This window comes from Hemitrygon akajei, chromosome 3 (assembly GCF_048418815.1).
Source record: "Hemitrygon akajei chromosome 3, sHemAka1.3, whole genome shotgun sequence".
NCBI lineage: Eukaryota > Metazoa > Chordata > Chondrichthyes > Myliobatiformes > Dasyatidae > Hemitrygon > Hemitrygon akajei.
In genome coordinates this window covers 169,514,370-169,537,628 of record NC_133126.1, presented here as the reverse complement: position 1 = coordinate 169,537,628, position 23,259 = coordinate 169,514,370, and the positions used below count along the sequence as shown (strand labels likewise).

The window sequence follows — 23,259 nt, the reverse complement described above, 5'->3', positions numbered from 1 at the left end:
TTCCTTTTTTCCCTCCATCCTGATTGATCTAGTTCTTCCTACACCCACAACACCCTACTTCTTTACCCTCAACCACACACTTCTCCCACTGGGTCCCCTTTTGCCCCCCCCCCCTTGTTTCCATTTGATCACCCCCACCTCCCTTCTTGATTCCATGTTCCACCTTCCTTTCCTACCAAATTCCATCATCTGCAACCCTTTGTTCTCTCCACTTGTCCCCTGCCAGCCTTTGTTAGTATTCCTACTTTTCCCATCTCCACCTGCCTTTTGCCTCTCTCCCCTTGGATCTACCTAACACTTGCCAGTTCTTGGCCCACCCCTTCCCCCTCTTTATATTGGCTACATTCCCCCTGTCGTTCAGTCTAGATGTTGGGTCTTGACCTGTTATATTGACTGTCTCTTTCTCTCCATGGATGCCTCCTGACCTGCTGAGTTTCACCAGCTTCTCAATCCCGTTGCAGACTCTGACACCTGCGGTCTCCTGCGTCTCCGGGACGTTATTTATTCTCAGGTGACTGAGTGGCCAGCTTTTTGAGGTTTTTAGAACTGTGCCAGGTCTAAACTGAGAACCTTCCTAACAAGTCGGTGATTGGATAACGGAGGCACAAGAGACTGCAGATGCTGGAATCTGGATCCGAAAGCAAACTGCTGGAGGAAATCGGTGAATCAAGCCACACGGAGGCAAAGGCATTATCAATATCCTGGATCATGGCCTTGCATCAGTGCAGAGGGCAGGTAGCCAGTGTGAAGTGAGAGGGAGTCATGATACAGGGATTGGTAGGTGATAGGGAGCAGGTGAGGAAGGGATGATGGGCAGATGGAGCCATATGAGAGAGGGGATAGTGAGGGTGGGCTAGAGAAGAAAAAACGCAAGTGTGGATGATGGGCTGATACAAATAGGAAAGGGGAAGAGAACCTGGGTGAACTGGTTTTGGGGGTGGTGGGAAGGAATACACGGGAGTGGGTTGAAATTGGAAAATTCAGTGTTCATATCTTAGGTTGTAGACCAGACATGGAAAATGAGGAAGTCTAGTTTGCACTTGGCCTCACTGTGATGGTGGAGAAGGTGTAGGATAGGCACATCAGTGTGGGGAAGAAAGAGTCAGGAGACAGGAAAGGCTGGATGCAGAGGGATAAACAGATGAAGGAGTAACATAGAAACATTGAAAACCTACAGCACAATACAGGCCTTTCAGCCCACAAAGCTGTGCTGAACATGTCCTTACCTTAGAAATTACTAGGCTTACCTATTGCCCTCTATTTTTCTAAGCTCCATGTACCTATCTAAAAGTCTCTTAAAAGACCCTATTGTATCCGCCTCCACCACAGTTGCCGGCAGCCCATTCGACGCACTCACCACCCTCTGGGTAAAAAACTTACCCCTGACATCTCCTCTGTACCTACTCCCCAGCACCTTAAACCTGTGTCCTCTTGTGGCAACCATTTCAGCCCTGGGAAAAAGCCTCTGACTATCCACACGATCAGTGCCTCTCATCATCTTATACACCTCTTATCAGGTCACTTCTCATCCTCCGTCGCTCCAAGAAGAAAAGGCCGAGTTCACTCAACCTATTCTCATAAGGCATGCTACCCAATCCAGGCAACATTCTTGTAAATCTCCTCTGCACCCTTTCTATGGCTTCCACATCATTCCTGTAGTGAGGCAACCAGAACTGAGCACAGTACTCCAAGTGGGGTCTGACCAGGGTCCTATATAGCTGTAACATTACCTATCAGCTCCTAAATTCAATTCCATGATTGATGAAGGCCAATACACCATACGCCTTGGAGTAATGGAGAGAGTGGTGCCTGCTGAAAGCAGAAAATGGGAGAGGGGGAAGATGTGACTGGTAGTGGGATAATTTTATGCTTTACATTGAATTACTCTATAGCCTTAGGGATTAAGTAACACATTTCTAAGATGAACAACTGTGTGTGTATTATCCTCCAGAGAGACCAGTCAGAAATCTGACCCACCAAAATTGTCAAACACCTCACTTCTACACTCTTCAGAATCAGGTTTGATATCTCCCACATATGTTGAGAAATTTGTTAACTTAGCGGCAGCAATACAATGCAATTCATGATAAATATAGAAAAAAAAAGAATTACCATAAGTGTGTGTGTGTGTGTGTGTGTGTGTGTGTGTGTATGTGTGTGTGTGTGTGTGTGTGTGTGTGTGTGTGTGTGTGTGTGTGTGTGTGATGGTTAAATTAAAAATAGTAGTGCAAAAACAGAAATGATAAAAAAGTGAGGGTGTGTTCTTGAGTTCAATATCCATTTAGAAATCAAATGGCAGAGGGGAAGAAGTTGTTCCTGAATCGCTGGGTGTGTGCCTTCAGGCTTCTGTACCTCCTTCCTTGCAGAATTATCAACCACTCATAAAAAGCTCTGGAACTATGAAATAATGTGAATAATCTGAAGTTCAAGTTCAGTTTACTATCATTCAGCTGTACACATGTTTACCGCCAAACAAAACAACGTTCTTCCGGACCAAGGTGCACAACAGTACATATAACTCACATATGAAACACATAAAGTAATATTATCACTAATAAGTTAATAATAAGTTGCATATACAATACAAGTTAAAAAGTAAACATGATGACAGTACTGGTGCTTTGTACATGATGAGACCTATGTTGTGGCAGGGAGTTTAGTGGTCTTACAGGCTGAGGGAAGAAGCTGTTTCCCATCGTAAATGTTCTTGTCCTAATGCTATGGTACCTCCTGTCTGGTGGTAAGGGGTCAAAGAGATTGTTGGACGGATGTGAGGAATCATTGACAATGCTTTTGCAGTGTTCCTGATGAATATCTCTTTTGGGTGGGAGAGAGAGCCTGATGGTGGTCAGATACCTTGCAATTCCCGTACCAGACGATGATGCAGCTGGTTAAGACACTCTTGATGGTGCTCCTGTAAAAATTGGTTGAAATGGGGGAGAGGAACCTCACTCACTCAGTCTCCTCAGGAAATGGAGTTGCTGCTGTGCCTTCTTGACCAAAGAAGAGGTGTTGAGGGAGTAGGTGAGATTGTCCATTATGTGCTCCTAGCTCTCTGCAAAGAGAGTTGTGTATGTTCAATGAGGAGTGGTCAGCCTGCTCCTTCCTATAGTCCATTGCTAAGTTTTGTAATTCAAAACAAAACATGAGAGTCTGAAAATGTAGGTCTAACTACGTGTTTAAGCGAGGTGTGCACATATCACATGGTAGGGTGATGATGTATTTCTGCATGTAATCCATAATGAATTATTTAAACAAAACTATAGTTGTACCGTGAAGAGCATTCTGACAGACTGCATCACTGTCTGGTATGGAGGGGCTACTGCACAGGACCGAAAGAAGCTGCAGAAGTTTGTAAATCTAGTCAGCTCCATCTTGGGCACTAGCCTACAAAGTACCCAGGACATCTTTAGGGAGTGGTGTCTCAGAAAGGCAGCATCCATTATTAAAGACCTCCAGCACCCAGGGCATGCCCTTTTCTCACTGTTACCATCAGGTAGGAGATACAGAAGCCTGAAGGCACACACTCAGTGATTCAGGAACAGCTTCTTCCCCTCTGTCATCCGATTCCTAAATGGACATTGAAGCTTTGAACACTACAGTACCTCACTTTTTAAATATACAGTATTTCTGTTTTTGCACATTTTTAATAATCTATTCAATATATGTAATTGATTTACTTGTTTATTATGTTTTATTTTACTTATTTTTTTCTCTCTCTCTCTGCTAGATTATGTATTGCATTGAACTGCTGCTGCTAAGTTAATAAATTTCACGTCACATGCCGGTGATAATAAACCTGATTCCGATTCTGATCCTGATTCAAACGAATGTTTAATCAAACAAAATATATAAATAAGATTATTCAAAAATATTACTGGAAAATTAAATATACAACACTCCTCCCTGCTCAGCCATAAACTCCAACTCAATAGAGAATGCATCTCAACTATATACACAGTATACTATATAATACAACTACCATACAGACATCCACAGCATAGTGAATTTTTAAATTGTCCCATTCAGGCCTAAAGATTTAATCGCTGTATAAGCTTGCTTACTCTTGTAGGATAATATCTTTCCTTGTCAAGGGGGATTGCACTGCTTGGCAGCTGAGACTTGTGGCTCAAGTTCTGGGGCCTCCTCTTTGGTGGTTGTAGGAATTGACTCTGAGACTGCAGGAAGTGGTTCTGGTAGTGGTAGCCACCTTCCTTCTTCTTCCTTTGTCTTCTTCACGTTTGTGGATCTTGATCTTGGGAAGGTGCATTTAGTTCACTGGAGTATTCTCTTATTGATCCTTCTACTGCTTCCTTTTAGATCTGATCTCTCCTCTTGGTTTCCTCATCCACAACATCATCTGACATCATCTGTTTTCGTATCTCCATTGACTCCTTTCTTTTTGGCCTTCCATTCATCCAGCTGGATTTTGATCTTTTATTCTACTTTTACAAGCAGCTCTTTGTCTTCCACTGGCAGTTCATGCAATAACCGTAATGCATACGGAGTAGATTCTGGTTCTTTATACCCAAAAAATCCAAATGTTTACAACTCACTCCCAGTTTAAAACCAAGCCACATTTCACAATTAACTGCTGGATTAACAGATCAGAAGTTTTCTCAGATACGTTGCAAAAACTTGTAGTCAGACCACTGCTTTCATCACTTTCATGCTTCCTCTGAGCAGCTTGGTCCTTGTTTGGTCCAATATGCTTTCCAACAGGGGCACAAGAGGTTGGCACCAACACCTGTTTGTCTTCTGTTGGGTGATGGTTCATGGTGTTTGGCTTACAGACAGTTGTGGCATCATCCAGTACCTTTCCTAATTCGCTTTCAGTTGGCTTCACTGCAGGGTTTATGGCATGCAAATGGTGGATGGATCTCCAAGCAAGTTGTAGTTGTCAGCCAGTCATGTGCCAACAATGCTGATCCTCCTGTTTTTACCACATGTAGGTTCAAAGTGGCTCATTGGTTGCTGTATTTCATTGTTATGAATGTCATGTCCCACAGGAATTTGATTTTCTCCAGTACAGGATCTTAGTTGGATATCTGCAGGCTTCAGTTTAGTATCTTTGAAATGCCCCTCAAACTTGTTTTGTGGAATGACTGAAACAGCTGAGCCAGAGTCTAATCCCATTTTAATTAATTTGCCATTCACTTCTGGCCCTAAGCCATAGTGCTTGTCTGTTGTTAATTTTTACACTAAATTTCAAGGCTAGCCAGCCAGTGCTGTAGTGGCATCTGCCTGGACTTCAAGGCAAGTGGACCGGGATTCAAATCAGGTCAGTCCCTTGCACGCTTTCCATCCGTGCTGGGTTGAGCTAGCAACTCGGCCTCGTTTAAAAAAACACAGACAAGTGTTTTAAAAAATGGTAACGTTGCCACAAGGCACAGAAAGGAACAACAACAACATACCTCAAGCCACACAGTCCTGTGTTACTCTCATCATTGCCAAATTTTTCATCAACAGCATGTAGATTAACGCTCTCTTTAAAACAGCAACTTGACATTTTAGCTTTTTATCTACCCTGAACAGTACATTCATTTCTGTCCGCCCAACTTGCTGTTTGTATTTGTCCTACTTTGTTGCACTTTCTGCAAGTTTCACCTTTAAATCTGTGTTTGATGTGGGCCTCAGTCACAACAGTACCACAATTTATTCAGCCAGGCTGGTTTCTGTTTAGAAACTGCAATTTTGTTCACGCTCACTTTCATTCCCGACTGCAACTCAATTGAGTCTCTGTCTGCAGTTTTCATTGAAATAGCAATTTCAACTGCTCTTTTAAATGTGAGCTGTGCTTCAGTTAGGAGCCATTTTTGAATACTTTCTTTTAAGATTCCACAAACTAAACAATCTTTCAGTGCATCATTAATACCATTACCAAACTGACAATGTTCAGACAATCTCTTTAATTTAGTCATGTATGGCAAAATGGACTCCCCTTCCTTTTGATTCCACTTATGAAACCCAAAGTGTTTGGCAGTCAACAATGGCTTTGGTTCTAAATGCTCCTGCATTACTTGGACAACCTCAGCAAAGCTCATTCCTACCAGTAGTCAATGAGGAGTGAAACTTTGAAGCAAACTATGCCTTTAAACCCAATGCTCTCAGCAAAATTGGTACTCGCTTTCCATTGGCTACTTCATTTGCTTCAAAGTACTGTTCCGATAGCTCAATATACATGAGCCAATTACTCATTGTGTAATCAAACTTGTTAATCTTTCTGATGTAGCCAGTCATTTCTTTAATTTTTTTAAATGATTATTATCACTTGGTACTCACTCTGTATGATCCTGTGAATTCTTCCATTTTCTGACATTTTTCAAAAATAAACTCGATTGCATCTTGCCTTCCAAAGAGCATGCTGCACTGCTTTTTTTAACTCAACCTTCTCTGCATGTGCTGTGTGCGCTGCACTTTTGCACGACCATCTCCACATGTACTCTGCTGCGTTTTTACGCAACTGTCTCCACATGTACTCTGCCATGTTTTTTAAATCGACTGTCTCTGCATGGGGTGTGCTGCATGTTTTACTCACCGTTCGTCTCGTGGAAATTTTATGAAACTCCTTCTTACCAGACATCCCTAGAGTTGCAGCTCATTAACCCCTTGCTACCAGCCACCGGACTCAGTGGTGAGAAAACCACCTTTCTCAGACTCCATATGTCTAGGATCAATATGACTTGGGTTCCACCAAAACCAGGAAGTTGGAATGTCTCGCCCACCCAAACCCCGATCTGTGTGAATACCGTGTAAATACTGGCACCATGCAATTACTCGTTGTCAAGAATTAACAGATCATACACTACATACTATTATAAAGAAAGTATATTTATAAATGTTAACTTAATCAAGAAGAAAGAAGAAAGAAAAAAAGAAAAGAAAAGGAAAAGGCCCATCATAACTAAAACAGTCAGATGTGCACAGGTTGGACCTCAAATCTTCCAAAAACTGATGTGTCCAATGCACTCACGGCGCCAACTCCTATTCACTGATCACCGGTAGAATTTCTCCTCTTGGACTCCATTGAGTCACACATTACCGGTGGATCGAATCCTACAGCCAGTTCTCCCTAGCTTCTTCTCTCTCCATTTCCTGCCAAAAAAGACCTCAACCCACCTCTCTATCCATCACAAAACCTCTCTGCCTAGCATTCTCTAGAACCTTCTCCCAATACCACCATCCTGATTAGATGACATGACATTCCTAAGCATGAACATCACAACCCTTTATCGTTAATGGTAGCCCAAACACTACAAGCAGAACACACTGCTTCTACAGAAAGCCATTAAATACAATACCTCATACAAAATGCTGGTAGAACATAGCAGGCTAGGCAGCAGGCTTGGACATCGCTTCTCCCTATAGATGCTGCTTAGCCTGCTGTGTTCTACCAACATTTTGTGTGTGGTGTTGTTTGAATTTCCAGCATCTGCAGATTTCCTCGTGTTTGCAAATACAATTCCTACAAGATTAGGGGTAAAATATTAACCAGGGTGTTACACTTACTTCAAATGTCTCGCTGCATTTCCAACAGGTCAGTAGCTGTCTTGGGTTTGCTTTAGAAAAGTAGCTAGTCACCAATGTTATGTTTAGTAACTTCAAAACATAAAACCAGTTCAAAGGAAGATATTGGAGTCCGAAAATGATGGTCTAACTTCGTGTTTGCTCTGAGTGAGGATCACACATATCACGTGGTAACATGATGACAAATGCAATTCACATATTTATGCGTATACTGTAACCCATAATGAATTATTTAAATGAACAAGAATGCTTAGTCAAACTATATATATATATACACACACACACACAAGATTACTGAAATATTAAATAATAACATCCACGATCATCTCTTTGGTCTTATCTATGTTGAGACTCAAGTTGTTGTGCTCACTCCATTCTACCAGCTGCGCTTCCTCCTCTCTGGATGCCATTTTGTCATTTTTGTTAATGAGGCCGACCACTGATGTGTCATCAGTGAAGTTGTTGATTCAGTTTGAAGTGGATCCAGCAGTGTAGTCATGCGTCAACAGCGTAAACAACAGTGGGCTGAGCACACAGCTTTGGGGAGTGCTGGTGCACAGCGTGATGGAGCTAGAGATGTTTCTGGCAACACGGTCTTTCTGTCAAGAAGTCCATGATCTAATTACAGAGAGAGGTGTTGAGACCCAATGATGACGCTTCTGAGGGATGATCATATTAAATGTGGATTCCTACCCTTTATTCATATTAATCTTTTCTTTCCTAAAAGTTGATACTGGACCTTCCTAAGTTTCAAATATATTCTCTTGGAAGAAGTACAAATTAGCCATAAACTCTGTCTGACAGGCAACATCCTTAAACTTTAATTTATGTCCATAACTGATGAAATTTGTGACTATTTTCAGGCAAATTTAAAATAAGTGGATTTTATCCACTTTTAGCTTTTAAACTGTTGGACTCAAGCATCAGACATAATAGCTCAGTTGATATTTTTTGGCTGCAGATAAAATGCATGTTTGAATCTGTCGAAAAAATATACTGTAAGAGTCACCAAATGTGGGAATCCCATGGTGTTGTTAAATATAAATGGACATAAACCTCCTTTGAAACTTGTTTTCTGCTTTTTTTTCTGTTTGCAGGTGGTTTGGTGAAGCTTGCAAGTCGTTGTGCTGTGGCCACTCTGTAACTCATTTCTCCAGACCTTTGTTTTCTCCTTTGCTGCTGAGCATCAAACATTGAACCAAAATGTCTTCAAAAGGCAAAAGGCCATCCAAGAAGTCTGTAGGTGAAATGGAAGGTTTGGACCATGAGCAGAAGAATGAAGAATCAAATGAAAAAACAATAGAATTTCCTACCCCTTCCAAGACCCTGATGGAACCTAATCACGGTGATTCAAGTCAGAAAGAGAAACCAAAACACCCTGCTAGGAGAAAGAGAATAGCGGGAAAATGTGAGCCAGGACAAATTGAGAAAGAATTGTCCAACCCTTACAGAAATAAAAGTAGAAAAGTTGAAGATCAAATATCTCCCCCAGGAAGGGAAAACATGTTAGAAAGCATTAAAAAGTCACGCTTGTCCACTGCAATATCAGTTGAAGAATTTGGTTATAACAAAAATCGTGTCCGTCTTCTTTCCAAAGACAACAGGATCCGGGATAACTGTCAAGGAGTTTCCTACTGGATGTCACGAGACCAGCGAGTGCAAGGTAAGTCTGTATATGTCAAAGGAGGCAACAAGTTCAAGTTCAGTGTATTGTCATTCAGCTGTACTCATCTATACGGCCAAATGAGACAGCATCCTTACAGACCAAGATACACAACACAGTACATATAACTCACACACATTACACATAAAGTAATATTACCACAAACAAACCAACAAATACTAAGGTGCATATATGATACAAGTTAAAAAGTAAACAGTATGATGCTACTGGCACTTCATACATGATGAACCTGGGTGGTGATGGGGAGTTCAGCAGTCTTACAGCTTGGGAGATACAAATACAAATATATATACTCCATAATGATATATTGTAACTTCACCATGCAGAGTGTTTTTAAGAAACAGTCAAAAACAAGCTTATTGTCATACGCACAATTACACATCTGCCTGAGAAACTTGCATGTGGCAACAACACAAGAAATGCAACATTCACTAGAAAAACATGAATTATAAACAATTTTTACAAGAAAGAACACAATTAGAAGAAAAATAATGCATTACCGTGCAACGTTGTCAGTGATCACGCTGTTGCTATACTGAGGTAGGGTTCTGCAGATTGGTTCAAGAACCCAATGGTTGAAGAAGCTGTTCTTGAATATACTGGTGTGGGACTTCTGACAGATCGTAGCTGTGAGAAGATGGTATGTGCGGATGGTGAAGATCTTTGAGGACTAACATTGTTTCTAAAAAACTCTCATAATCATAGTACTTCCTTAATTCATTAACCTTTGATTTAATACCTTGACACTTTCAGATACAAGCTTTCACTTTTATTACAAGTTTTATCTAATTAAGTGAATTAGAATTCTCTGTTGGCTTTAAATGATTAAGTCTAGTGTGTCTGGATCAATAGTTCAGGTCTGTGGATACTAGTCAAGTAATTTAATTAGCATATTACTACACTTGGTGTTTAGAAACACAGTATTCTGTTTAGCTGCTGGGTTTTCACTACAACATTTGTGGCTTGAAAACTTGAAAGCAAACTTTCACGTATGATGAAGAGCAAGTTTAGTGTTTGGATTTAATGTGAAAGCCTGTGAGAGAACAAGCTTGTCTCCTTCTGCATGAAGTGGTGTTGAAATTAATTAAAACTGCCGTTCAGTTGCAGATATATTGAGGTACCCAAATATGGATAAGGTATTTCGATGTCAAATTGTAATATTTCTTTTCTTTTATATTGTATTAACAGCAATACTTCAGCATTATTCTGGAATCTGATCATCTATCTGCTATATCTTGTTGACAAATTATGAATAATTTTATTCTCACAGATAACTGGGCTTTCTTGTATGCACAGTTGCTTGCTCTTGAGCATAAACACCCAATTCATGTCGTCTTCTGCCTGGTCCCCAAGTTCCAAGATGCTGCCATCCGCCAATTTGATTTCATGCTGAAAGGACTTCAGGAAGTTGCTGAGGTAAGTAACTTAGAGTCTTCCATGTTCAGGAAGTTGCTGAGGTAAATACTTTAGAGTTTTCCATGTTCAATAAAGTATCGTACTGCATCTCTCAGATCACAAGAAGTTTCAGGACTAAAAGGGCTACAGGATACAAATAATGAATTCAAGCAGATAGTACTTCTACCTTGGGTATATGCAATGAGTTTTAAAGAATGCCATTACCATGAGACCGGCAAGGATGTGACGTTCTCTCCAATGGAATTCACCAGCAAGAAAGGCATGTTCTTCAGGGGATACGATGTGAGAATAAAGGAGAAAAGGACTGAAGGTTATGCAAAGCAGAAATAGAAAACTGGCAGGAGGCTTGATTGCTTAGGGTAACTGCTTACGTTCAACAGCCAGATTCTGTTGTGTGTACTTTCTGCAATTCATTCTATTTATTGCCCTTGCCAGTAGATAAAGGTCCACTCAGAGTTGGTATTGCGTTTTGTGAGACTTAGCAGGGAAATGCTCGACACCTTCTTATTAAGAAGTACCTCAGGGTAAAAGATGATTTGCTTCCACTCCCGTTCAATGGCTTCTGAGGTGGGGTGTTAAGGATACAGAGGGAGTTCCAAAGTATGCCACAGCAGGGAAAGGAAGTGTCTGATAAGTCAGATGATGTGTTCCTTCCCTCACTTTCACCACAGTGTTCAGTGCCTTTCCACTTATTACTCCGCTTTGAGTGGTCACAGGCCCGGGATTCCCACGAGATGATGAAGACGTTACACTTTTTCAAGGAGGCTTTGACAATATTCTTTATGCATTTCTCTGTCTTCCTGAAAAGCATGCCTTGTTGAAGCTCAGAGTAGAATATGTATTTGGTAATCTAGCATCAGGTATACAGAGCCTATAATCTGTTTGTTGGAAGTTGTTGAGTGTTGTTAGAGCCCTGATGGTGGGTATATTGGCCTGGTTTGCTTACACTGTCAGTAATCAGTTACCCAAGCCTTGCATTAATCTTCTAGACATTCTCATCAGGGTGGTCTGTCATAGAGTGGAGAGTCCCTTCATTGGTGCCAATTGCAGCAGATGTCAGGACAGTCCAGATATCAAATGTCCAAGTCAAAGTTCAAAGTAAATTTATTATGAAAGTATGTAAGTATCACCATAAACAAGTAAATAAATAATGCTGAGAACATGAATTGTAGAGTCCTTGAAAGTGAGTTCATAGGCTGTGGAATCAGTTCAGATATTGTGGATATTCTGCGGTTCCTTTTGGATGGGACCCATCAGATTGTCTGTGAGTTCCTACTTGCAAACAGCTTTCTTTGCTGAGCCATTAAGACCTTCAAAATTAGTTTTACTGCAGCAGCATTTCTGTTGCATTATTGGATAGGTCCATGGAGAAGAGAGAAATGCTATAGTTATTTAGCATTTATAGATAACCACAAGCAATTATTCAGCTTCTTTATAGCAATTTGATTTTGATGTTCTCGAGACAACTGTTTAGTGTTGGACTCTAGATTTACATTAGCATAGGGTGTGGAGACAAATTTTCTTCCTTCAGAGATTATCATGGAGCTTAGAAAAATAGAGGGCTAAGCTGTGGGGAAACTCTAGGCAGTCTCTAGAGTAGGTTACATGGTCAGCACAACATTGTGGGCCGAAGGGCCTGTATTGTGCTGTAGATTTCTATGCTCAATATTATATTATCAACCACTTGTTGTTTGGCAAATTCGTAGCTTTCTGAACCACTTCTGTTTTCTAGTGAGGATTTTTTGGAATTGAAGATATAAGCAATGGGAATAATTTCTTCCTATCATTATATTTAAAAATGAAAACAGAACAGCCTGAGAACAGAAAGAGAAGACAAATAAATGTTACCAGCTACCGTCAATGATCTGATGGAATTGAACAGGCAGAGTGTGAACTGGTGGGCTTTTTTAACTGAATGTGTATTGAATATAACCTTGCAGGAGTGTCAGGTGCTGAATATTGCTTTCCACCTGCTGACTGGTTTTCCTAAAGATGTGCTGCCGGCATTTGTCAAAGAACACAACATCGGTGCAGTGGTTGTAGACTTCTCACCATTACGTCTCCCTCTGCAGTGGATTGAGGAAGTGAAAAATAAATTACCAAAAGATCTGCTATTTATCCAGGTACGTGTTCAATGTGTTGGGGTTCAACCCAGAAAAGTGTGCTGTAATGTTTTAGTATTATCTTCCTTTCATTTGAGTGTTTATCATGTTCTGAAAAATACCCTAAAATGAAAGTTATGTTCTTTCATATAATCCTCCAGTCAATTTTTCTACAACATTTCTGCTGCCTTCCTGAGCATTTTACTCCAGCTGTTCACCAACATCTGCTTAAGTAGTTAAACTGATCTTTTTGTGTAGCACACACAAAGTTCTGGAGGAACTCAGCAAGTCGGGATGAGAAAGTGGGAGGAGGGGTAAGAGTACAAGCCGACAGGTGATAAGTGTAACCAGATGAGGGGGAAGGTGGGTAGGTGGGGACGGATGTTGACGTGAGAAGCCGATAAGGGAGGTAGAAGAGGTAAAGGGCTGAAGAAGAAGGAATCTAATATGAGATGGCAGAAGATCATGAAAGAAAGGGAAGGAGGAGGGGAACCAGAGGGAACTGCTGGGCAGGTGAGGAGAGGAGAAGGGGTCGGAGGTAACCAAAATTGGGAAAGAAAAAAGAGAGAAGGAGGGAAGGGGGAGAAATTACCAGAAGTTGGAATAATCGATGTTAATGCCATCAGGTTGGAGGAGTCTTATTTTCTTTCTTCATCCCCCCTCACCTGGTACCTGGTCTCACCTATCATCTGCCAGCTTGTATTCCTTCCCCTCCTTCTATCTTCTTATTCTGGCATCTTCCCTCTTCCTTTCCAGGCCTCAGGGTCTCAGCTCGAAAAGTCAACTGTTTATTTCCCTCCATAGATGCTGTCTGACTTGCTGAGTTCCTCCAGCATTTTGTGTGTGTTGCTCAGGGTTTCCAGCAACTGCACTCATCTTGCTTTTGATATGGGACTGCTCCCACCCCTGATTGCAGCCATCAGTGTGGAGAATAAATGGTTGTGCAATGCCTGGGAATCCCAGCACAGATGGATTTACTAGGCAGTCAATCAGCTTCAACAAAGTTTCTTGATGTGTCTCTGTCCAAGTGATCGGTTTGCAAGAGGACACACAGCTCCTCTTCTTATTTGTCTTTCTGATACTACCCCTAATGGTCACTGTCATCTCTGCTTTTTAACATGTCATAGAGGGGCATCACAATTTGAGAGAGATCTTTAACGTACTGCCAGTAGTAGCTTAATAGACTTAGAATCTTTCTCAGTTCTCCCATTGTGCCTGGCCTCTTCTCTTTTAGCGCTGTTACTGTTACTGGGTCCACAGGATCCATCCAATTTCCTCCAAGCCAATACACAGGACAGATCAGCGGTACCAGAAATGTTTGGTTGAAGTGATTGCTGTACAGCGGGGTCACACCAGTTACTGAAAGCAAAGGTTCACATACTTTTTCCAACAAATACATGTAATATTGGATCACTTTCCTCAGAAAAATAAATTAACAATGTTTTTGTGTTATTTATTTAATTGTGTTTTCTTCATCTAATTTTAGGACTTAAGTGATCACATTTTAGGTCATATTTATGCAGAAATAGAGAAAATTCTACAGGGTTCACAAACTTTCTAGCACCAATGTGCTAAGCCAAATCCCCTGTGTTTTGTAGGATTTTCTGGTCAAAGGCACGTTGTTTCTATACCAGGCCGTAATGCAGCCAGTCAGCACACTTTCCACCACACACCTATAGAAGCTTGTCAAGGTTTCTGATGACATGCCAAACCTCCACAGACTCCTAAGGAAGTAGAGGTGTTGTCGTGCTTTCTTTGCAACTACATTTATATGAATCCAATTCTGATTCTGATTTATTATTTGACCTGGATTTTTAACTATTTTGTATCCTTTCCTCATAGTTTAGATGCTTTAATTTAAGTATCAGATTGTATGTTCTTCACTGCAGCACTTCCAATACCTGGATGATGGAGCAGGTTAGCTGTAATGATCACTGTGCTCCATCCAGCTCTGGTATTACAGCTGCTTAATTTGTGATACATATCAGAAGATTCAGTTAACTTTATGCACCATTGCAGTACATTTCCTTCTATTATTCTTATTCATAGATTCAATATATAAATAATTTTGAATATCAAAGTCTGTACTGCTCTAAAGATTTTGATTCTAAAGAGCTGAGGATATATTTTCACTTTATTTCACAATGAAAAGTGATTAAATTACACCTCGGAACATTTCACAATTAAGATGGTTAATGCAGAAATGCTTTGCTTACCCTTATTGTAATATCCAGACGTTTTATTTGCAATGTTTAGGTGGATGCTCACAATATTGTACCTTGTTGGGTAGCTTCAAACAAACAAGAGTACAGTGCCCGAACAATCAGAGGGAAAATTCATGATAAGCTCCCACAGTTCCTGACTGATTTTCCTCCAGTTATCCGACATCCATATAATTCTCCTCAGAAAGTCCAGGTTAGTATCATAGAACGATTAATCCAGAATATTATCGACTTAATTTAACGTTACAAAGTAAACACTAATGGCTTAATTCTTCAAAAGGAATGGTGTTCATATGAGGAAGCTTTGTACAGGTTTATACCTACTGCTGTCAGAGGGACCAGTACTGAGTTTCTGCATACATATCAATAAATTGGTCTTCACTGAACACTAATAAACAATTGCTTCTTTTTGTTAAAGATTTAAACTTGCTAGCTGATTGTATAATTTCTTGTAATGGCCATCTGCAAATCCTTCAACCTTGATCAAACTACATTTGGATTTCTACAATTTTTCCTTGGGCTAAGAGCACAGTTATTCATTCACAACATAAAACTTATTTTGAGAATGGAATTCTTTTTCATGCCAATGACTATCAGGCAAGAATTGTAGCATTTCTGATCAGATGTTACTATAAGATCATTGAAATTTTAAAAAACTGACCACAAATTAGTTTTCTGATTCTAATGCAAGTTTAAGTCTAGATTTATAATCTTCATGAAAGAAACAATGATTTGTTATCTACTCATTTGCATCTGATTTCCTTTTGTTTAACAAGGATTATAGAATTACCATACCTGTCAGTTGTGTAGTGGGTTTATTTGATCTCTCTTATTTGAGTCACCTGATTATCATTCTAGATCATTGATTGGGATGCAGTATACGCAAGTCTTCAAGTGGATCGCACAGTTCAGCAAGTTGACTGGGCAAAAGCAGGAACTACAGCAGGTCTAACAAAGCTAGAGTCATTCATTAAGGAAAACCTCAAGCACTTCAGTACAGACAGAAACAACCCAAACAAGGCCGCCTTAAGTAACATGTCACCATGGTTTCACTTTGGTGAGTGTCTTTGAAGCATTTAAGATCAGGAATTCAGGGTGACGCAAGTGCTTCTGGAAATACTGTAATACTGTATGGAACTCAGAAGATACACAGACAATGCAATGGAGGAGAACTTAAGACATTATTGTGAAATTTTGTCATTAAGTAAATTCTACAAAATTGACACAATTAGAGATAATTCATATTTAAACTGTATTTGAAATATTAACCACTTTTATTTTCATAGTAAAATGAGTATATTCTTAAACTTTGATCAATAGAAAAAATACTAGTAAAATATCACAGTAATGTATCATAAATGGCATGATTTGTAAGACTGTTGGAGCCAAAAACCCCAAGGAGGCACATATTGAAAGTGGTGTTGCGTTAATGGAACACAGTGAGTGGTCCACAGATGGAATTTACAGTTAGTTAGGATTAGAGCCATGAAAAGGATGTAATTTGGATTTTTATAGCTTATGCCAAGACTGAGAAGCTGTTAAGAATTATGACTTTATTTAAAAGGGAATTGAATAAAAGCATACGAGGAATAGACACAGGAAAAAGGGAAAGAATTTTGATGCTTTATACTATCAAATTTATTTGCACTGTTAAGAGATTAATTGGATAGAATAGTCTTCTGCAATTCTGTCAAAGTTTTACCTTTGGCCTAATTTACAATTAGGTAGCTCTGAATTTGTGTCTCCATTGAATCCTGTTCTCCTTTTACAGGTCAAGTTTCAGTTCAGCGGACAATCCTTGAGATAAAGAAGTTCCGTAACAAGTTTAAAGAGAGTGTAGACAGTTACATTGAAGAAGCTGTGGTGCGGCGGGAGTTGGCAGACAACTTTTGCTTCTATAATAAAAAGTATGACCAGTTTGAAGGTGAGGCTGATGTTGCTACATTTCAGCTTGGGCTGAGCATCGAAAAATTAAGTGCTTGCATTACCCTGGCAGTTTTTGACATTTAAATCTTAAATTAAGATTGTTAATTGAATTCAGTTATAGTTGAATATCGGTATTCTGCCAATCTGTGGAATCTTTTTTATTTTGATTTTCTTGTCAGCATTATATACTGCTGACAAAATGAGTAAGCATTATGCTGCCAGTCCACCCCTATGTAGTGACCTGATTGCATCGCTCCAAATTAATCACTCTATGTTTTAAACACTCACAGATATGCCAGTAAATGTACTTTAAATGCATCTCTTTTGCTCTATTTAATCTTTGTGACTTTGGAACTATTAAAAGTTTGGGAAAGCAATCATTTTTCATCTCTGATAAATGAAGGGATGAAGGGATTAAAAGTAACATTAGCAAATTTGCTGATGACACAAAGCTGGGTGGCAGTGTGAAATGTCAGGAGGATGTTATGAGAATGCAGGGTGACTTGGCAGGTTGGGTGAGTGGGCAAATGTATGGCAGATGCAATTTAATGTGGATAAATGTGAGGTTATCCACTTTGGTGGCAAGAACAGGAAGGCAGATTACTATCTAAATGGAGTCAAGTTAGGAAAACGGGAAGTACAATGAGATCTAGGTGTTCTTGTACATCAGTCATTGAAAGCAAGCATGCAGGTACAGCAGGCAGTGAAGAAAGCTAATGGCATGCTGGCCTTTATAACAAGAGGAATTGAGTATAGGAGTAAAGAGGTCCTTCTGCAGCTGTACAGGGCCCTGGTAAGACCCCACCTGGAGTATTGTGTGCAGTTTTGGTCTCCAAATTTGAGGAAGGACATTCTTGCTATTGAGGGAGTGCAGCATAGGTTCACAAAGTTAATTCCCAGAATGGCGGGACTGTCATATGTTGAAAGATTGGAGTGACTGGGCTTGTATACACTGGAATTTAGAAGGATGAGAGGGGATCTGATTGAAACATGTAAGATTATTAAGGGATTGGACACGCTGGAGGCAGGAAGCATGTTCCCGCTGATGGGTGAGTCCAGAACTAGAGGCCACAGTTTAAGAATAAGGGGTAGGCCATTTAGAACAGAGATGAGGAAAAGCTTTTTCACCCAGAGAGTGGTGGAAATGTGGAATGCTCTGCCCCAGAAGGCAGTGGAGGCCAAGTCTCTGGGTGCATTCAAGAGAGAGTTAGATAGAACTCTTATAGATAGCGGGGTCAAGGGACATGGGGAGAGGGCAGGAACGGGGTACTGATTGTGTATGATCAGCCATGATCACAGTGAATGGCGGTACTGGCTAGAAGGGCCAAATGGCCTACTCCTGCACCTACTGTCTATTGTCTATTGATTTTCCAAACATAAAGAACCACAAGACTGAAAAAGAACTTTGGAACGGCAGTTTTTATCTTGACCATGCCGAACCTTAATTTTTTACTTGAATTATTTGCTTCTCAGGTGCCTCAGAGTGGGCACAGAAAACTCTAAAATTGCACAGTAGTGACAAGCGGCCGTACCTGTACACCCTAAAACAGCTAGAGGATGGGGAAACACACGATACCTTGTGGAATGCTGCACAGGTAAACAGAAACAATTTGTTCCACAACTTTGCATTTCGGGCGCGAATGCACATCAGTGAGTTCTGAGAATCCGAGATAGCCATAGACGTGCATTTTCCGATGTTTTACTAAAGTCAGATTTTTGAGAACGCTCACAATGTGAAAAGCCATTCAGCTCATCCTAGTGAATTCATACAGAATGAATACACACTCCTTTATTCCTGTACTTGCCAGCACCTTGCTGGTATTTATTTTCCTGTGGATTTCAGCTGCAACATCTGTTTTCTGTAGCTTCAGATGGTCTATGAAGGGAAAATGCATGGTTTTTTACGAATGTATTGGGCTAAAAAGATTTTGGAGTGGACCTCTTCACCTGAGGAAGCATTGAAGTTCGCCATCTATCTGAATGATCGTTACCAACTTGACGGAACAGATCCAAATGGATACGTGGGTAAGCTCAAAACTGGCATGCATTATCTAATAAATGATACCTAGAACCTCCGCATACAAAATCTACAATGTATGAATGGATGATTTTGTAGCCCCTTCCTTGCCATTTGCTGGAAACAAATAAAATCAAGAGCAAGTGATAGAGTAATGCAGCACAGATACATGTCTGTCGGCCCATCGAGTACATGCTGACCACTGCGCCCGTGTAGTGGTTTCCTGCATTTGGCCCATATCCATCTGAACCAATCTCTCCAACTGTTTCTAAAATGATTCTATTATATTTGCCTCAAACACATACGCTGGCAGCTCATTCCATCTGCTCATACCCTCTTTATGAACCAATTGCCCCTCAGATCCCTTTTAAATCTTTCTCCTCTCACCCTGCCCCTAGTTTTGGACTCCCCTTCCCAGAGAAAAGACTACTACATTGCTTATTATCTATGCCTCTTATTTTAAACATGTTTATAACAATGGCCCTCGTTGTCCTACGTTCTAAGTGATAAGGACCTAACCTTTGTCGCTCCTGATAACTAACTCAGGGCCTCCTTCCAGTCAACATACTTGAAATCTTGTCTGCGCTCTTTCCAGTTTAACCATATTTCCCCATAACAGGGTGACAAAAGCTGTACACAGCAATCCAAGTGTAGCCTCACCAACAACTTAGCCAACAGCAACAATGCTCTGACCGATGACAGCCAGCCTGCTTAATACCTTTTTCACCATTCTGTCTGTCTCTGATGCCACTTTCAACAAACTATGCACCTCTACTCCTAAGGACCCCTGTTCATCTACACATGCTAGTGTCCAACCATTCTTTGTATAGGCCCACTACTGGATTCACTTTTCAATATCGCAGCTATCTGTATTGAAATCCATTTTTCCACACCTCTGCTCACTTCCCTAACCAATTAAAATCTAGATCCCACTGTAATCTATGCTGACATTTTTCACTGCTAATGCTAATTTTGTGTCATCCATAATTCTACTAATCAAGCCTTGTGCAATTGCATTAAAAATCACTTGTATAAATAACTAATAATAAGGAACCCAACACCAACCCCTGTGGCACACCCACCAGACACCAACCACCATTCCAAGGTATCTCATCCTTGGAAAGATTTGCTGCCAAATGTCCAGAAAAGGGACAGTGAAAAAAACCCCAAAGTTAGTGGCTTTAAACAGTTTTTCAATTTTATCTCATTTTTAAAAGCACCAATACTTTTACCATCCAGAATTAGCATGCAGAGGACACAGAGTGGTTACAAAATATTAGCAGGATCAAGGGAATGGGAGAGAAGGAGTATATCATCCCCATTCTTGTGCTAACGTTGTAGCCAACTAGAGTTAAAATTTATTGGTACATTATTTTGTCGTAGAATCACAAAATGATGCCATAGTCTCCCAGAGCAAGGAAACAGGCTCTTCAGTACAACCCTTCCACACTAACCATTTTTACTTTTCGTGGAAAAGAGAAACTAAAGAATTCAAGTCTTGTTCTTTTATTGGAACTGTGAAGAACTGCACAAATGACCAGAAGCTGCCACTTTGGAATGATCTACGTTGCCCCTCCAGTTCCCTCAAAGCAAAAGACTCAGTTTTAATCTAGTCCTGAAGAAGGGTCTCAGCCCGAAACTTCAACTGTTTGTTCATTCCATAGATGCTGTCTGACCTGCTGAGTTCCTCCAGCATTTTGAGTATTTTACTTTGGATTTCCAGCATCTGCAAAATTTCATGTGTTCTCAATTTTAATTTATTCATTTATTGAATGTAGTCAGCATTAATGGCCCAACATTTACTGGCAAATCCAAGAAATGACCAAAATGCGACACCCTCATCCACTATTTCATTTTCACATATAGTAACAGCAGGAGAAGCTGTGGTAAAATTACCCTGAAAGCGTGTGTCAACACATTACACTTCTATTGTGCTAGCAGACATTAGAAGAATATATTACCGGGACACAATTACAATCCTTTGCCAAAATGACAGCTAGACTTCATGAGGTTAATTTTACAAGGAGCATTTATTCAAACATTCCATTTAAGGTTTGGGACTGACTGAAATTTAAAGATACCTTGAACCTTTCAATGGTGAAATTAGGAAACACTTCTCCATTCAAAAGTTAGTACAAAATAAATATGGTTTTCAAAGTGATTTGTGGTGTAGTTTGCCTTCAGCAGCACTTAATACTCATGTAGTTAAATCTATGTTTCATACTTCTAATTACCGTATTTAACACTTTGCCCCACAGGCTGTATGTGGTCAATCTGTGGAATCCACGACCAAGGCTGGGCAGAGCGACCAATCTTTGGCAAAATTCGTTACATGAATTTTAATGGATGCAAGAGAAAATTTGATGTTGTCCAATATCAGCAGAAGTACAACCACAAGAAGCTCACAAAAACAAACTAAGATCAATGTTTGCTTTTATAATTGTGTAACCTGATTTTAAGTGCCTTATCACTTGCTGCATTCTACCTCTGCCATAGTCCTAAGCTCCATTTCCCTCCTGAAATGTCACCACCTCCCTTTCCTCTTTAAAACAAAGGCCTTTTATATGGCTTTCCGTCATCTTCCCTGGCATCCCATGCTCCCATGAAGAGCCTCAGGATATTTTACTAGGTATGATCTATAGCATAATTACAAAGTTGCTGAGTCTCAAGAAGATTTATTTTCCTTAGTTGAATGAAATTGAGGCATAAGAATGGTCAGGGGAATAATATTAGACAGTGTGTAATAAGATTTGGAGAGATGGAATGTGCAGCTCCAGGAAAACCTGTTTAACAGGTCATCATAGCCAGTGCTTTTTTTGAAGTGTTGTTTTTACTTCTCTTTTTTTTACAAATGTTAACATCCCTGAGGACTTCTGGGTCATAGCTGTTGGTGGTGATTGGTGATTGCCTGATTTTAAGAGTGTGTTCTGATCCAGTGAGAATTTGAAACATGGAAAGCAGAAGAGAGAATCAACTGTAGGATGATCACTATTTAAAAGTTCATACATCTTTCACAAGTCTCTTTTATACAACCTACAAATAAAACCATAAGACATAGGAGCAGAATTCGGCCATTTGGCTCACGAACTCTGCTCCACCAATTGATCATGACTGATTTATTTTCCCTCTCAATCCCATTCTCCTGTCTCTTCCATGCAACCTTTGATGCTTCAGTAATCAGGAACCTATCCACCTCTGCTTTAAATACACCCAATGACGGCCTCCACAACCATCTGTGGCAATGAATTCCACAAATTCACCACCTTCTGGCTAAAGAAATCCCTCCTCATCTCTGTTCTAAAGGGACATCCTTCTATGCTAAGGCTGTACTCTCTGGTCCTTGACTCTCTCACTATTGGAAATATCCTCTCTACATCACCTTCAATATCTAGGTCTTTCAATATTCAGTAGGTTTCAATGAGATGCCCCCTCATTCTAAACCTCAGAGAGGCCCAGAATCATCCAATGCTCCTCATACTGTACATTAATCCCTTTGTATCCTGAATCATTCTCATAAATTTCCTCTGGGCTCTCTCCAAACCTGCACATCCTCTCTTAGATATGGGGTTAAATATCCTCCGGAGTGTTATTGGTTCTCTATCTGCTTTGTATTCTATGTTGTGCTTTACTATGGTATCTATTCACATGAGTGGGGGTAACGCGGTAAAAGCAAAGGGAATAAATTACATATTTTTGCTTATTTCATTGAGTTTGTAGCTTGGGACCAGTGAAGGTCATACCATTTGATGACCACTAAGATATCGTTGACATAATGCTCAGTAATGGTTAATTGTATGCTTGCTAATTGCTAATAAAGGTTCAATTTTTGGAGGAATCATTAGAGCTGTGGGTGTGTCATGCAAGTATAAGAGTTCGTACAGTAGCAGGCAAACAGAAATTGATTTGTTTTGATTTTGGATTAGATTTACTGCTAATTTCTGTCAGCAAAAGTTTTCGACAGTGATACCAAATGACCATCAGCATTCAGGCATGTCCCTGCATCAGGAGCACTACAGCCTGGAGCAGCTTGTGGCAAGTAATGACTTTTTGTTAGTTCATGTTGTGTGTTTGGGTTTGAAACACAGTTTTCAATGGCCATCATTGCCATGCCCAGCTGGCTTGTTCTGGAAAGCTGTGTGTTTGAAGAGTTCAATCCTTGGTTCTGTTGAAAAGCTGAAGAACTGAGTTGCTTCCATTGTTGAAAAGCTGAATTGAAACTGCCATTGTTTTGTCTGGTTTGCACACTTGGAAGACAAAGTGAGTTTAGCTGGAAGCAATAACTTGAAATCAAGACCAAGAGAGAAATTAAACAAACGATGTTGAAGGTCAGTTTGTTAGAGTTTTTACAAAGCCAAAGAACAGGCT

The 23,259-nt window shown here is 40.2% G+C and overlaps 1 protein-coding gene across 4 annotated transcripts in view; it reads left to right on the top strand.

Moving 5' to 3' along the window:
* The window catches only part of cpdp (CPD photolyase), a 23,900-nt gene extending 1,171 nt beyond the window's left edge, over positions 1 to 22,729 (top strand). For all 4 annotated transcript variants that reach the window (XM_073041307.1, XM_073041308.1, XM_073041306.1 and 1 more), the window contains 9 exons: positions 8,625 to 9,190; positions 10,482 to 10,627; positions 12,568 to 12,750; positions 14,986 to 15,144; positions 15,810 to 16,008; positions 16,723 to 16,875; positions 18,351 to 18,472; positions 18,743 to 18,902; positions 21,153 to 22,729. In XM_073041307.1, the coding sequence (XP_072897408.1) occupies positions 8,731 to 9,190; positions 10,482 to 10,627; positions 12,568 to 12,750; positions 14,986 to 15,144; positions 15,810 to 16,008; positions 16,723 to 16,875; positions 18,351 to 18,472; positions 18,743 to 18,902; positions 21,153 to 21,313 (1,743 nt within the window). In that variant the 5' untranslated portion in view covers positions 8,625 to 8,730 and the 3' untranslated portion in view covers positions 21,314 to 22,729. The remainder of the gene's footprint in view (positions 1 to 8,624; positions 9,191 to 10,481; positions 10,628 to 12,567; positions 12,751 to 14,985; positions 15,145 to 15,809; positions 16,009 to 16,722; positions 16,876 to 18,350; positions 18,473 to 18,742; positions 18,903 to 21,152) is intronic.
* Positions 22,730 to 23,259: the final 530 nt, after the last annotated feature.